General features: G+C 36.5%; 1 protein-coding gene across 1 annotated transcript in view; it reads right to left on the bottom strand.

Moving 5' to 3' along the window:
• Positions 1–17,441, bottom strand: part of EXOC6B (exocyst complex component 6B) — a 604,019-nt gene that overhangs the window by 481,491 nt on the left and 105,087 nt on the right. The window contains exon 6 of the mRNA XM_049785045.1: positions 8,169–8,373. Coding sequence (XP_049641002.1) covers positions 8,169–8,373 — 205 coding nt within the window. The remainder of the gene's footprint in view (positions 1–8,168; positions 8,374–17,441) is intronic.

Here is a 17,441-nt window from a genome sequence, read left to right as displayed (position 1 = left end):
ATCTCAAACTTCATTTAAATTTTATTATAGTTTCAGATTTTTACATAATGGTAGCATTCTTTTCTAAAGTAAAGTTTTCCTTCCAGGAGGCAAAGAGATAGCTCAAAGGGTCTACATGTGAAAGGTCATGACTTTGATCTCCAGCACTGTCAGAATAGCCCTGGCAACCAGAGTACCACTGGACCCAAGCAGAAGGAACAAGCATTGGACTTACTGGCTCAGTTGGCCACGTATCACTAAAAATGGTCCAGGGGTCCCCTAAGTATTACCTGGGAGGCCCAATCAACCAATTTGTTTTCATTGGGATATCTCACATATCTTTTAGGGGGAAAAAACTAAATCCTTGAAGTCTTGTAAGTAGAATTTTTAAAACAAAAGGGAGGATGGGGAAGAACGATAGCAAACCCTGCAAGTGGATAACCTAGGTTCAATCCCCAATATTTCATATGGTCCCCCAAGATTACTAGGAATGATTTCTGAGCACAGAGCAAGAAGTAACCCTTAAGCACCACTGAGTATGGTCCAAAAAAAAAGGAAAAAAAAAGCTAAAAGAGCGAACAAGAGGTAAAGGGAGGATAAAGCAAAATGGGCAAAATAAGAGACAGAGAGGTGAAGGGGGGAAAAGGAGAGAAGACTAAAAGGAAGAAATTAAACTAACCATGCAAAAGAGATAGGAAGAAAAGGAAGTCAATAGTTAAACTATATTTACAATAATTTACAATAGTTATACTATATTTCAATTATGCAGTGTTACAATAACTTAAGAAAACAGTGTTCAATCTTATCACAGCATGGTAGGTGGATTACATGAGAGACTCTAGGACAATGGTGGAGGAAAGCAGATACTTAGGTGGAGGGTACGGTGCTGAATAATCCATCTATGAAATCCTTTTCATAACAGTTTGTAAACCATGATGTTCAAACTAAAACACGAATTGAAAAAAGATCAACTCCAAGGTTTTTATGTACTACTATTGTACCTGAGACAAAGAGAGCGTTTTGACATAAGATTATGAAGCAATTTCAAAAATAATACATATATTCATATATAATGCTCAGAAGCAAAGGAAATGAATGTTGCTTTGTAAAATCAACAGATACCAATGGTTTCTTTAATTGGCTTTTTGTGATTTCTCCTACCAATAAACTGATAGAGTCTTAAAAAAAAAAAAAAAAAAACACCCTGCAATGTAATCACATGGGCTGAAAGAGGCACATTATATAGAAAGGAAAGTGGAAAAAGGAAAGGAAAAAAGAAAACACTAATATCCAAAAACAAGCAAAATAATATTGTGGCTTTACAAATACAAATAATATATGACTACTACTAGCCCATTCAGACCAGACTCAAGACATCACTGCATAGCTCACTCAAGTTTGGTTTTGTAGGGAGAGAGGGGTGGATTGGTTTGGGGGCCATACACATCTGTGCTCAGGACATACTCCTGACTTTGTACTCAGGGATCACCCTGAAGAGTTTGGAGTTCCATTGGTGGTGCTGAGGATCAAACCACTTGGCTGTTCATAAGGCAAGAGCCCTAACTGCTGTACGATTCTTCAGTTCATTCCAATAATAAAATAGAAAATGCAGTCTGCTTCCATTCATTTTTTAGATTGGCAGATAAAAGCTCTGATTAATCAAATGTAAATCTTATCTGGATTGTTCTTGATCTCCTGTATAACAAAGTATAGGCAAAACTTAAGCTGTATACTTATATTTTATATACAAATATATATTTTATATCAACCACTTTCATAGCACTGTTTATTTCAAAGGTTAAACTGTATATTAAAGATAACATATAATATAAAACAAAATATAATATTTGTATTAACAAAGTCAATTCATTTCCACTTAGTAACTTAGATCTAAACCACTAATCTCCATTGCAAGTCAAAAGAGAAGTAAACTGAACCTCATTTGCAAATTAGGGTAGTGCTACCTTAATTCATTATATTGGGGAGCAATAGGAAAGCCCAGGAGTGCTAAAAGAGAATGACCTTCAGTTATTATACAGACTTCACAAGAAAAATTTCAGAATATACAGAATATAGATCAAGTTCTTTTATTTTAAATGTAATGAAAAGTTTTCTATTGAAATAATGAAGTAACTAGCTCTCTCCCAAGACTCGGAAGTTTATCCCTAATTTTGTCCACTATTCTCCTTGTTCCTCTTTGCCCTGTCCACTCCTGAAACTACACATATACCATTCACTCATTTTACCAAAATGTGTGCCTAATTATGAAATAAGTGTCTGGAATTGCTAGAGCTTGCAGATATGGGTAATAAATAATTTATTCTGCAAGCAGAATAGAATGCTGAAGAATAGTCTCTTCTGAACATGGATAAGTATTTTAACAATTCAAGACAGGCAGAGGGCAAAGAGATATAGAGAGAACGGTGCTTGCCTTGAACTTGACTGACCTGTTTGATCTTGGGTACCATACAGGCACCACAAAGAGTAATCTATGAGCATAGAATGAAGAGTAAACCCTAATGAGAACAGTCACCAATATTTTACTCCTGATGTTAGAGGGAAAACTTTCAACTTTTCACCATTGAGTAGGATATTAGTTGTGGGCTTAACATATCTCACCTTTAATATATTGAGGCACATTCCTACTATACCTAAGCTGTTAAGAGTTCTTTTTATCGTAAGCAGATGTTAAGCTCTGACAGATGCACTCTTCTTTTATAATTCCAACAATGCAAATATTGTTTCTTTTCGTTTTGTCCTGTGAGTACCCTAGACTTTCTTGTCTGTTTTGTTAATCTCTTTTTTTCTTTCTGTTCCTCTGACTAGATAATTTCAAATCTCCCATCATCCAAGTCACTGATTTTTTCTTCTACAGAGTCAAGTTTGAAGAATTTTATTTTTTTTCTCCTTCCTTTCCCTTTTTTGTTGTTATTACTTTGGTTTGGGGGCCACACCCAGCAATATCAGGGCCATGGATGACCTGGCCTGGTGAGCCTCGGGAGCCATTATTCGGTGCACTAAGAATTGAACCGGGGGTGCCTATAAGGCAAACACCAAACCCAATGTACTATGAAAACCATTCAAGTGCCAAAATTGGGATCAAGGTGCCACTCACTAAGCGGCGAGAGAGCTACTGGCTTGATTCCTTGCATAAACAAAGTTGAGATGAATTCTGCAGTTGCCTCAGATTTGCTGGTCTGGCCTAATAGTTGGGACTGGATACTATACTGTGCTGCTAACTATATTATGAGCTAACTTCCTTGCCCTGGCATGCATAAGTCATTGTTTGAGGAAATGAATGAGGCAAACGTCTGCACTGAATAACCTACTCAATTGAGAACATTGGTTTTGTTCTGCAGACAAGGAATGCCAAGGATTAATTCTCTGTTCCAGTGCCATGTAAGAAAAACTATTGGGTTGGCTTGGACCTGCCTATGTGCTCTGGTTAGATGGCTAAAGGTTGTATTCAGCAATAAGTAGGACTACAAATTATTTTTCATGCCCAGTTGTGGTAGGGGAAGCAATTCCAAGGCCAACAAGGTTCTTTATTTGTGGTATTGACTCAACCAATCCATGTCCCAAGTTCCCTGTTTGAACAGGGTCAATTACTTTGCTCCCTGAATGATGAGCTCTGCCTGCCTGCCTGCCTCTCATCTTCATTATTATTAAGATACATGCTAGCTTCTCAACAGCCCTTCCTGCCAGGTGGAACTGAGGTCGGCACTTCAAGGGTATGTGTATAACTAAGTTTTTCTGTCATGGACAGATCAGTTCCAGTGTTAAAAACAAAAAAAAAATTAAAAAATTGGGGCCCATAGAGATAGCACAGCGGCGTTTGCCTTGCAAGCAGCCGATCCAGGACCAAACGTGGTTGGTTCGAATCCTGGTGTCCCATAGCCAGGAGCTATTTCTGAGCAGACAGCCAGGAGTAACCCCAGAGCAACACTGGGTGAGGCCCAAAAACCAAAATAAATAAATAAATAAATAAATAAATAAATAAATAAATAAATAAATAAATAAAAATCACTCAATTAAGATACAAAATCAAACAGATCTGTTTCCAAACTAAGCTGCCTGGAGATTGCTAGTGGCTTCATTTCAGCCACATGCAAAGAAAGTGCTATTGCTGGGATTCTGCACATTGCAATAAGTCTGTCATGGCCTGAAATACTGGTTGTTGAAAACCCCTCCCTGTTGTTTTACAATCAGATTCCTATTAATTGAGACCCACAGATTCCCAGATACCTATGGGACAAAACTGGACTAAGGGTTCTCACTAAGTAATTCACAATGCTTGGAGGCTGTCAGTCTCCCCCACCCCCCAGAGAAAGGCAAGTTTAAGGGGGGAAGAGGCAACTCAATCAGCATGTAGCTGCTCTTCTCATACATCTAATGCGTTCTGTCTTGGCTTCTGTGCCAAGAAGGGCTGCTATAGCTTATTCAAGGGTTGAATTCAAGCTTATTCAAGCTTATGCAAGCATATTCAAGGATTCTCTCAGTGGAGTTTTAATCATAATTAGTAGTTATCTTTTTTTTTTGAAGAAAAGGAACAGCTTATGCTGCCATCTTGATGTGATAGCCCTCTTTCAAGCTTATTTTTTAAACCCTATAATAAGTGGGTTTTGATGCCAATTTTTATTATATCAGAGCATTCGTTTTGAGCTCTAAATGTCCTTTACGCAACATTTTTTAATGTGCTTTCTATGTCTAATTTTTTTCTCTTGCCTCTGTAATGCAATTGTTTTGTCTTCTGAACCTCCTTTTCTAGCACAACCTCTAGCTTCTTCAGTTTGCTTATTAGTGTATTTGTTCTGACCTCTAGGTTCAGATCAGAGTTTTCAAATGCCTAGAGATCCTTAGCTATCTTCTCTTAGTAAAATCTGAACTAACGCTCATAATGTACATTGCTGCAATCAAATGTAGGCTTCAAAGTGACCTGACTCTCTATTCAGGCATCTGATCTTAGATTTTGGCCATTGTGAACAGTGCTATAATGAACACATGAGTACAAATACACAATGAAATATTATTCAGCTACAAAAAAAAAGTCATGTAACTTGCTGCTATGCAGATAGATCTGAAGATTATTATTCTGAATGAAGTTAGGAGAGGGACAGACGCCAAGCATAAAGTGCAGAAGAGCCCCAAAGCATTGCCAGCTGTGGCCCAAGAAGCCAAAGAATAACAAAGAATGTAAAGCAAGGGGCAGAGAAATAGGAGAAATATTAAGGTGCTTGCCTTGAACACTGCTAACTTGGTTCAATCCCTAGAGCCACAAATTGTCCCCTGAGCATAGAATTAGGAGTAGCCCTTGAGTACCACCATGTGAGGCTCAAAAATCAAAAGAAAAAAGCAGGACTCTAATGGTGACTAAAAGGCAGGCATGTATCTCAGAACGTGAAAAGAGCTGGTGTTTCACTGAAAATATTATGATGCATGATATACTTAATTAAATGCACACTTAATATGACATAATGGCTTAATATGGTCATTATTTGATTTATTTGTTATATAATAACTGTATCACCAAGTATTCTGTGCCAGCACCATAAGAAAGAATTTAAGATTCAAAAAAAAGACATAAGGGCTGGAGAGACAGCATGGAGGTAAGGGATTTGCCTTTCAAGCAAAAGAACAGTGGTTCGAATCCCGGCATCCCATATGGTCCCCTGTGTCTGCCAGGGACGATTTCTGAGCATAGAGCCAGGAGTAATCCCTGAGCACTGCCAGGTGTGACCCAAAAAATACAACAAAAGAAAAAAAAAAGAAAAAAGAAAAGGAAAAAAAAGACATAATGTAGGGGCCGGAAAAACAGCACAGCAGTAGAGCATTTGCCTTGCATGCAGCCAATCCAGGATGGAAGGTGGTTCGAATCCCAGCATCCCATATGGTCCCCCAAGCCAGGAGCAATTTCTGAGTACATAGCCAAGAGTAACCCCTGTTTTCTGGTTTTTTGGGTGTGGCCCCCCAAAAAATAACCATAATGTTTTCCTTACAGAGAAGCTACAGACTAGTAGTAAAGACAAATAACTACAGCAGTAGTAACATTAATGAAATTCAGCACTGTTGGATCTACAAGTCAACATCACATTCTCTTGCTTAATAATGATAAGTCAGACATCTCAGCAAAGACCAAGGAACAAGAAATAGTACAAATATATAAATACCTGTATACATAAGTAAATTCAGAAACATCAGTCCCACAACATACCAATTTTTTGTCTATAAAGACCGCATTCAATAGAATTTTGTACTGTGCCCAGCACAACAAAGACTTCAACAGCAACACAGTTTGTACAGGCTGTCATCGATAGCCTATGTGAGCTCAGGTGGTAGTAATGTGCTTACTCTATGGCAAAAGATGCTCTATGCATGTGCACATGCAGCGCATACATACATACAAACACACACACATGAACACAGACACAAGAACACATTTTATTTCCGTTAAAAACTACTAAAAATAAAACAATGTCAAGGACTGAAAGAATTGCGGTGACAACTAATGTCACCCAAAGGTCAATTTCTACAAAACAAACCACTAAAAGAAGAATGTCTGGGAGCCTTCCTTTTCTTCTAAAAGCAACCAGTTCCTTTCTTAAGCATCAGTATTATAACCTATATATATTTGGCAAAGTTAAGTTAGAATTTTAAAAGTAAATAAACCCTTCCCTTTGTTAAAGGGCCTCACACAGAAATCAATCTAGCCAAGAATGTTTACATTACAAATGTTATTTAGTCCCTCAAGGCCTAAGGCAAGTTAATCAAAATAAAAAATACAGAACTTCCCCCAGCACAAATCAATTCCATAACAAGTGAATTACAGAAATCAATTTCAAAAGAAAGACTAGAAAACAGTAGACAAAGAACTTCTTTAGACATTTTTATAAAATCATTTCAAACTAAAATAATCATAAAACAACATATAAAACTATTTTAGAAGCACAAGGGAAAAAGTCCACAGAGAAAATGGGCTTAGAGAAAGGGAGTTTTTCTAGGGGCTTTACAGCCTGAGGGCCAAAAATATAGCTCAAGTGGTAGAGCATACATTTTGCATTGGTGAACCCTGAATTAAATGTGTAAGGCCACATACCCAACTTCCCCATCCAAACACCCACAGTACTACCAGAAGTGAACCATCTACCTAAACACCACAATAACTGGACCCCACAAAAATAACAAATGAATAATAAAGATGTATTATATTCCCCTTTGTAGAATTCTCAGGTAAATATAATAAATTTCAACCCATGCTAAAATTTTTAACCTATGTTAATTTATGTATTTAACACATATATATGAAAGTAAATGAACTTTAATAAGAGCTATATGCATATATAACATAAGATTATACATGCAATCAATTAAACTTGAGATTAATAGCTCTGAATCAACTAGTTCCTGCATTCATAAAAGGGTTTGTCCTCATTCCTTCATGTGACAAAAACAGCAATTAATAATATATACATATTGTTATGTAGAAAAATTCACCTCATACTAAATAATACTATAGTTCATCAAAGAAAAGGAATGTTTTAAAATCCAGGCTTCAAATTATATCAAGAAAAGTACTCACAAAATAGAAAATCCTCAGGCTGAGGATATGGTACAAAGATAGAGTGATGCCCTTACATGCTTGAGGCCCTGGCTTTGACTTTTGGGCACTGCATAGTCTACTGAGCACCTCTCAGAGCACTCTACAAACACTGAGAATAGAGTCCATAAAGTAGGTCCCAAGCTCTGCCAGGTGTAGCCCCAAAAGACAAAAACTAAAGAAAAACCTCTTCAAAGCCCAAATATAAATGTAAATGTCAAAGTTGATCAATATTTGCTGAACATCCATATCTAATAATAAACTAGTAACCAATTCATTATTCTATTAAGAATATTAAACTTGAGGATGGAATGATACTTCAGGGGATAGAGCGGTTGCCTTAAATGTAGCTGCCCCAGGCTCAGTCCCTAGCATCCCATAAAGTCCCCCAAACCCACCAAAAGTTAAAAATAATAATAAATCTTTTTTTTAATTTAAATTTTTTTTAATTTTAAAATAACTCATTTTAAATCATGAGTTTCCATTTAAAAAAAAGGACTTCCTTAAATAACAAGAAGCAGCTAAGACACTGGACAAAGAGAAGCCTGTATTTAAGAGAATACTCGCAAAATTATTAGCCAAACCCAATACTTACTTGCTTCATGGCAGTCTCTCCAATTTTGTCTGAATGTTTGCGGATACTCTCCAGAAAGTCTTTGAGATCAGACATTGAAACATCCTTAATCTCTTCTCGAAGCTTGGGGATGTTGTCCACCATCACCTTGCAGAATCGATAGTGGCTTACTTGAGGCAGATAGGTATGTTCTAGATGTTCTAGAGTTTTCAGGGCAGGATAATGCCTATAAAAGGAATATATCACCTTAATCAGAATCCAGTCCTTCTTAAGAGTCACAGATCTATTCCTTAGGTTAAAGGTCTAACTTAAATTAGTTTTCACTGCACATGAGAAATCTATTGTTAAATTCTGATTTAAAAATTAACATGAGGGGCCAGAGAGATAGCATGGAGGTAGAATGTTTCCCTTGCATGCAGGATAGTGGTTCGAATCCCAGCATCCCATATGGTCCCCCGAGCTTGCCAGGAGCGATTTCTGAGTGTAGAGCCAGGAATAGCCCCTGAGCGCTGACGAGTGTGACCCAAAACAAACAAAAAATTAATTAATTAATTAATTTTAAAAATAAAAACTAACATGAAAACTTTACATTATTAAAAAATTTAATTCAAAGGCAAGTACATTATAATTAACAAAGCATTTATCCCAAGAATCAGAAAACTTAGAAGAATCTAACAAATCATCACATAAATAACAAGATTTTGTTTGTTTGTTTTTGGGTCACACCCATCAGCACTCGGGTTACTCCTGGCTCTACACTCAGAAATTGCTCCTGGCAGGCTCGGGGAACCATATAGGATACTGGGATTCAAACCACCGTCCTTCTGCTTGCAAGGGAAATGCCCTACCTCCATGCTATCTCTCTGGCCCCAATAACAAATTTTTTTTTAGAAAATCACCTCAAAGTTAGGATAATTTTACTATAAAATAAAATACCCCAGGCTAGACCATAAGTACTTAGCAAATCATTGAGCATAAAAAGATCAATGAAAACTATGTAAAAGTGATTCCAAACAGTTATTTTAAAGCTCTGGAAATTAGGCAAAGGAGAACAACAAATTAAAAAACGTTTAGTTCATGAAAACTCCTAACAGTGGGACTCTTTGATGTCCTCAACTAGAAATACTTCCCTTATGCCTCGGGATGTCTAATCATGAAAATCAGTAATTCCAAAGAAAGAAAATCAGTAATTCCTTGACTTTAGAACTAACATGAATCAAGGGTCATGGAAGCAGCTTCAGATATGAGTATGTAATCTTTGTAATGTCTGAAGCCCTAGGTTCCACTCTAGGACAGTACGAAAAAAAAAAAAATCCCCAATATAGTGGCATTTAAAAATAGCAAACTTAGGGCCCGGAGAGATAGCACAGCGGTGTTTGCCTTGCAAGCAGCCGATCCAGGACCAAAGGTGGTTGGTTCGAATCCCGGTGTCCCATATGGTCCCCCGTGCCTGCCAGGAGCTATTTCTGAGCAGACAGCCAGGAGTAACCCCTGAGCACCGCTGGGTGTGGCCCAAAAACCAAAAAAAAAAAAAAAAATAGCAAACTTAGTTTTTAAAAAGAGAAGAAAAAGCAAAAGTAAAATAAGGAATAGTCTTCAACTAAACTAACCTCAGGATAGTCTAAATTGGGAGAAAGGATCTAAGAAAATAAACTCAAAAGCTTAAAGGGGAGGTCCTGGAAAGAGGAGACCTCTCTTTCTCTATTGATGAGTTCCCTGTATACCCCTCACTAACTGAGGCTGTGCAGGAATGCACAAGGCATGTAAAAGTGCTAACACACTCTTCCACATATCCCTAACCAACTAGGTGACTGAAGGCATAGGAGGGACAGCACAAAGCAGAAATTCAAATACACTTGAAAACTGTCTAAATTTTTCATGCACACAGAAATCCCTATACAACACACAGATCCACTGAAAGAATAGGAGCCTCATTGTATATATAAGCATTGTATAAGTTCAACTTGATGACCAGTCATTAACTGATGACCAACCTTTATATAGAAATTAAAATATATTCCTACTCAAAAAATTAAAATAATACCACTTGAAGATTAAAATTCCCACTCAAAGATTAAAAATTCCCAAAGATTAAAATAAATTGCAGATCCATTTTATAAGAAATGCTAGAGCCAGAAAGAAAATTTCAGCAGACAATAACTTGATTTCACAGAAAGAAATGAGGAGTATCAGAAAGAGTAAATATATGCTAAACATAAAAGACTAAATAAGTGGGGCCAGAGCAATGGCGCAAGCCATAAGGCTTGTACACGCTAGCCTAGAACGGACCGCTGTTCGATATCATGGCGTCCCATATGGTCTCCCAAGCCAGGAGCAATTTCTGAGATCATAGTCAGGAATAACCCCTGAAAGTCACTGGGTTTGGGCCCCCCCCCCAAAAAAAAAGACAAAACAAGACTAAATAAGTACTCATTCTACTTTACTTTTGTTAAAACAAAGTTTCTAGTTTTACTGCAGTTGAAATTACATGTTTGTGTTTACATTAGTATTGATGCTTATGATTTTGACATACAAAGTTACTGTGTCTCCATCACCAAATGCCAAAAAACTTCTACAACTATCTTAGGACTTTTCTAGTCCACCCCTTCAATGTTCCTCCCAAGTCCCTCCCTCTAGGGCTTGGCAACTCAATTCTGTAGACAAAGTCCAATGATTTGTTCTTAGTGGTCAGTGTACATTTTCTTACTTTATTTCTTTGAACATCATATTTATGTGAGACCAGGCCAGTATTTGTCCTTGACTCTTAGACTTATTTCCCTTAACAAAACTTCCTCTGGCTGCACCAATATTGTAACAAAGACAAGATTATATACTTTTTCAAAATTGAGTAGTATTTCATTGTATGTATAGACTGCAATTTCTTTATATATGAGTTAATCAATGGAAATATTGTCTATTGTAGTACAACAGAAAAGGCATTTGCCTTGACCACAGGCAACCTGGATACAATCCCCCAACACAAGTTAAAGACACAGAATGGCAAAATGGATCAAAGAGCTGAATCCAACATTCTGCTGCCTACAAGAAACACATCTGAATAGTCAGAACAAACATAGACTCAAAATCAAAGGTTTGAGGACAATCATTCAAGCACACAAATCCCTTAAAAAAGCTGGAGTGGAATATTGATAACAGATGACACAAACATCAGACTTAGAAAAGTTCTAAGGGACAAAGATTAACATTTCATAATAATCAAGAGATATGTCCAAAAGAAAGTAATCAGTCCTAAGCATATACACATTTAATGAGGGACCAGCAAAATATTCAAACAATTAGTTATTTAACAATTGTTATTTAAACAATTATTGACAAATCAACATTATTTTGACAAGAAAATATCGATAGCAACACAATTATAGTAGGAGACCTCAATACTGCCCTGTCAACCAGGATGAAACCTAACAAGCTCTAAAAAAAGAAATGGAAGAAAGTGGACTAGTAGATATTTATAGGGCTCTCCACACCCCAAAAAACTGAATATACATTCTTTTCCAATGCACATGGGTCATTCTCCAGGAGAGACCACATGCTGGCCCATAAAATATAACTATATAAAGTCAAGAGGACCTACTACCAATCTTTTTCAGGCTCTTCCAAAGAAGAAACAGAAACACTCACAAATAATTTTTACAAACCTAATAACACCCTGATACCAAAACCAGACAGCAATGCTGCAAAAAAAAGAAAATTACAGACCAATATCCATGATGAACACAGATGCAAAGATCTCAAATAAAATCCTAGCAAAGATCCAATGCCTCATCAAGAAAGTCATATAGCATGACCAAGTAGGTTTCATTCCAAGAGATGCAAAGATGGTTTAACATATGCAAGCCAATCAACATAATAACCATATCAACAAAAGGAAAAAATAAAAACCATATGATCATATCAATAAATGTAGAGAAAGCATTTGATAAGCTCAAAAACCCATTCATGATAAAAACTTTCAACAAGATGGGAATGGAAGGAACTTTTCTCAATATAGTCAAGGCCAATTACCACAAGCCTGTGGCAAATATTATACTCAATAAAGAAAAACTGAAAGCCTTTTCAGTCCTAGATCAACCAGGTGCAAGGCAAACGCCCTACTGCTGTGCTATTGCTCCAGCCCCATGGGAGTTGTACTTTTTATGACTGAAACCAACTAAAAACATGTTTGTAACCATGGTGCCTAAATAAATATATTTAATATATAAATATATATTATTAAAGATATTTAATATATGTATAAATATGTAATATAAATATATTATATATATTTTTTATATATATTATATATATAAGCCAAGCCAAAAAGAGAGTATGTGGATGAAGAGCTTGTATCGTACATGGCCAACTCCAGTTTAAATCTCAGAGTACCATTATGAGTGACCTCAGTGACCCCTGAGCATGGCCTGAGTACCCAAAACCCCTCCCCCAAAACACACAAACACATAAATAAATAAATAAATATAACATGCAGGAATGGCTATGGTACTAAGAGACAATTGATATTTCTATAAGACAAAGAAGTCATTTTATGAAAAATAAAAGGGCCTGAGAGTACAGCTGTTAACTAGCATCCAATCCCAATCTGAACCAGTTTTGTCTTCGGCACTATATAATTCTTTAAGGATCATCAGGAATCTCTATGAGCACAGAAAAAATATTAGCTCATGAGAATATAATAATAAATAGTCTTTTATCTAATAGGTATAAGAGCGTCTATAATCCTAAAGAACCAAAAAATACAAATTTGGGTAAGAATGAAAAATAAGATATGCATTAAAACAACAAAATAAAAATAGGAAACAAACTTGCAAAAATTAAACATGACAACATATAAATAAGACTTGGTTTTTGTATGTTGGGGAGGGAGCGAAAAAAAAAACAGCAATCAGTGATCAGTGCAGACCCCTTGTTTTGCACTCAAAACCAGGTGATGCTTAGGGAACTATATATGGTGCCAGGGGTTCCAGTGATCAAACTGAGGACCGCCATGTACAAGGCAAGCATCCTACCTTCTGTATTATCTATCATTCCAGCCCAAGGTTTGGGGCTTTTTTTTTCCATTGAATTTTATAATTGACAATACTATAATAATGGTTTTCTTCATGTACATAATTGCAGCATTACACTCATAACCAATGTATACAAAAAATCTGAAGAGCTATATGAAAAAGAACAAATCAAAATTACAATTTGATGAAATACTTCCTGGCTATTAAAAAAGATAACATGCTGCCTTTTGAGATAATGATGCTATACAAAATAAGTCAGAAAGCAAAAGACAAGTAATAAATATTTAGAATACAAATAACCAAGGGAGATGAATAAATCACGGTAAAAATAAATTAAACTATGGAATAAAAAGATATATATTAGAGGGGTAGGGCAAGGAAGGCACAAAGAGTGGAAGGCATAATCTGATGGGAATGGCACAAGAACCCTGGTGGGTGAGGTGTGGGAAATGTACTTCCCATGTAGAAGTGTAAAGCCAAAGAGGCAGAGAATTCAGTTAAGGCAGAGAAGGAATCACTATAATAATGATAGTTGGAAATGATCACTTTGAATAAGAACTAGGTATTGAAATGAGGTAAAGTGTATCATAACTATATTGAAATTCAGTAACAATAACAAACCACAGTGCCTAAAAAACATGGGAGAAGGGAGGGGGAAGTGGGAGGTGGACCGGGAGAAAGAGAGAGAAGAGAAAAAAAGGTCTGCCAAGAGCGAAAGGGCAGTAGGAGGGAAACTAGAGATTGGTGGTGGGAAATGTGTATTGGTGAAAAATGGATGACTCTATATGACTGAAACTCAACCATGAGCAACTTTGTAATTGAGTAACTCATGGTGATTCAATTTAAAAATTTATTAAAAATATATTTTGTCACTAAAACTGCAAAAGATTTAGATAGAAGATAACAGGTATCATACCAGGTGTTTCAATAAATAAAAATTCACAGCCTGCTAGCAAATAAATTTGAATAAATAAATTCGTTTTCAATGAAGAATTTTATCAAATTGTGTAGCTATACTAAAAACTAAAAAAATTGTACATGTCTCCTGAAAGTAGTTATCAATATTATCAAATAAAAATATAAATAAGCTTGGAGAGCTGGGTCTATATCTCAATGGTAGAACATTTGCCTTGCATATGTGAGGCCCAGATGCAATTCCTGGTACTGAAAATAAAAAACCTTAAATATCTAATAATAAAGAATTAATTGGGGCCAGAGAGGTGGTACTAGAGGTGAGATGTCTGCCTTGCAAGAGCTTGCCTAGGATGGACCGCAGTTCAATCCCCTGGCATCCCATGTGGTCCCCCCAAGCCAGGGGCGATTTCTGAGTACATAGTCAGGAGTAACCCCTGAGCGTCAAATGGGTGTGGCCCCCAAAACAAACAAACAAAAAATTGATTTAACTCATTACATGTCTTTTTTTTTTTGGGGGGGGGGGGTTGGGCCACACAAGTGATGCTCAGGGGTTACTCCTAACTCAGGAATCACTCCTGGCTTGGGGGACTATATGGGATGCCAGGGGATCGAACCCATGCCTGTCCTGGGTCAGCCACTTGCAAGGCAAATGCCCCATTGCTGTGCTATAGCTCCAGCCCCTTGTTATATGTCTTTTCAGTAGAAAATCAATAAAATCAATATATGTTTACAATACTGCTAAGTAAATATGGTTTCCCATATTTATGAGTAAGTACTGCCAAACTCAATGGACAGCTCAATGGACTAAAACATAAGAGAAGGAGACTTGGGTTCAATCTCTGGAACCAAATGGTCCCCAGGGCACCACAAGGAATGAGCCCCCAAGCATTCAGGTGGAAGAAGCTGCTGATTATCACTAGGTGTGTCCCCTCAAAAAAAATAGCAACAAAAAACGGGGAACTGGAGAAATAGCTGAATGAGCTAACCACGTTTTGCTCAGATTCAATCCCTGGCACTGACTGGAATAAACACCAGTCACAGTTAGGAGGGGGACATTGAGCAACACTAGGTATAGTTCATAAATATGTATAAGTTGCAAGTATAGTAATAATATTTAATTATAAAAATTTACACAGAGGGCCACAGAAATATAGTACCGTGAGTAAGGCACTTGCCATGCACACAGCTAATCCAGCTTGATTCCTGGCATCCCATCTGGTCCCCAGAGTCTGCAAGGAGTAATTCCTGAATGCAGAGCCAGCAGTAACTCATGCGTAATGCTGAGTGTGGCCATTATGTACACACAAAAAGAATTTTAAAAATTTAAAATGATAATCTTAATACTTCCATTTAGATAGCAACACAGGCCTGATAATTTTCTCCTTTATGTTTTTAATTTCCATTTCCCCCATGTTACTTTTTGTGTAGAGAAAATTCAATTCAATCCTATAAATAAAAATAGCCCTATTTTAGATTTTAAGAATGAATCTCACATTAGATTCTCAAGCTATTCTTGAGCCAGTGCACTTAGTACCACAAACACTTAGTACCATAAAAACTAGAGAAATTGGTTTCACTTATTTCCTTTATAGGTTTTTCCCTGAAGTGCTCCGAAAATCAAAAACTTACTCCAAATAAATGGACGAAAGAAAGTTTATTTCCCCTAAATTGAGAAATAAAAGTATAAATGTAGTCTGATATGAAATGGTTTTATTAAAATTTTACAGACTCAAAAAAACAGTTCAATTCTCATGGTAAAGTGTAAACAGAATGGTGTTTATACTACAATTAGGTATCAAGAACTATGTGCAATAAAATGCAATTTCTCTAGAGAGAAACTTTAGAATGAACAAAAAGCCAGAAATTAAGCCAAAAAGATAAACACACTTTGGGGTTTAGTTATATTTTCGAACATTGTTTATAGAATGAGAAAAATCTAACATGCTTGCCTGCGGACACGAGGCACATTCACTGATGAGGCACATGGCTGCATGCTGAAAACATCTGGTCTGTCAAATAACTTCACATTTTTCAAGGCTAATCAGTATAAAACCCAGTGAATCCTGACAAAGAATTCTCAGGATTATCCTATTGTCTTTTGCCAAGCATATTCATGCTCAAACTAAAACCGATCACTAAGATTATTCAAATTGCCTAATTTATTTCAGTATCAGTGACAGGTTAGAATGACCACCAATTAAACACCTGTAAAGCAGATAACCAAAATATATATATATATATATATATATATATATATATATATATACTTTCAAAATTCATAGAAATCTACAACAAGATTTTAACATTACTTTCAATGACCTCTAAACATTTTAAAAAGGTATTAAAAAAAACTTCATTTACATGTGTGGTAGCTTATCCCATCTCTTCTAACTGTAGTATCCAAGAGAAATGTGGGAGAAAGAAGGAAAGGAAATTAAAGCAGGGAACCCCAAAAAATGAAGATACAAAGAGGTTGAAAAAAAAAAAAACAACAACCCTGGGGCCAGAGGAATAATACAGAAAAGCAGGGTGCTTGCCTTGCACTCCATATAGTACCAGCCCACTAAGAGTAATCCCTGAGCAGGAATTAGGAGTAAGCCCCCCAAATAATAATAAATTAGTTAAGTAAGGTCATAATAACTGAAACATGGTTGATTGCAGTCACAAAAAGAGGACCACTTGGCAAATTTAACTTCAGCACTTTCTTACCACAACATAAAACACTTTCTCAATGATTTGTTTTACTTTATGTTTTTCTTTTGGGGGCCACACCTATAGCTCTGCTACAGGCTCCCAGTTCACTCCTGGCAAGGCTCAGCAAACCTAATATAAGGTGCTGGAAGTGGAACCTTTGCATGTATGGCAAAGGTCCTGGTGGGGTTTTGTGTTTGTTGGAGACGTATTCCTGGCTCTATGCTCAGAGATCACTCCTGCAGGGTCTTGGAGGATCATTTGGATCAAAGAGATTGAACTAGGTCAGTGGAATGCCAGGCAAGGCCCTGCCCTGGTACTATCTGTCTAGCTAAAACAAACAAACAAACATCACTGATGTTGGTTTTTTTTTTTTTTTCATTCTAATAAGTGGCTATTAAAGCATATTACAATTACCTCTTTTTTCTTCATTTAGAGTGCGAGAAGAGTGTGAGAAAACGTTTTTAACCACAAAAAATATTGGTAATTCTACTAGTCAAAGAACATCCTTTAAAAAAAAATTAATCCCTTCTATGTGCTAGAGATAGAAAGAAGGCCAATTATCTTTCCTTGGGGAACATAAAACCCAACAGTGTAATTAGTGTGTATAGCTTAAAAACAATAATAACAAGAATTCCAATCATGAAAGAGAAACAAGAAC

The sequence above is a fragment of the Suncus etruscus genome, chromosome 12 (genome assembly GCF_024139225.1).
Source record: "Suncus etruscus isolate mSunEtr1 chromosome 12, mSunEtr1.pri.cur, whole genome shotgun sequence".
In the NCBI taxonomy this organism is placed as follows: domain Eukaryota; kingdom Metazoa; phylum Chordata; class Mammalia; order Eulipotyphla; family Soricidae; genus Suncus; species Suncus etruscus.
This window is presented reverse-complemented; position numbering and strand designations above follow the sequence as displayed.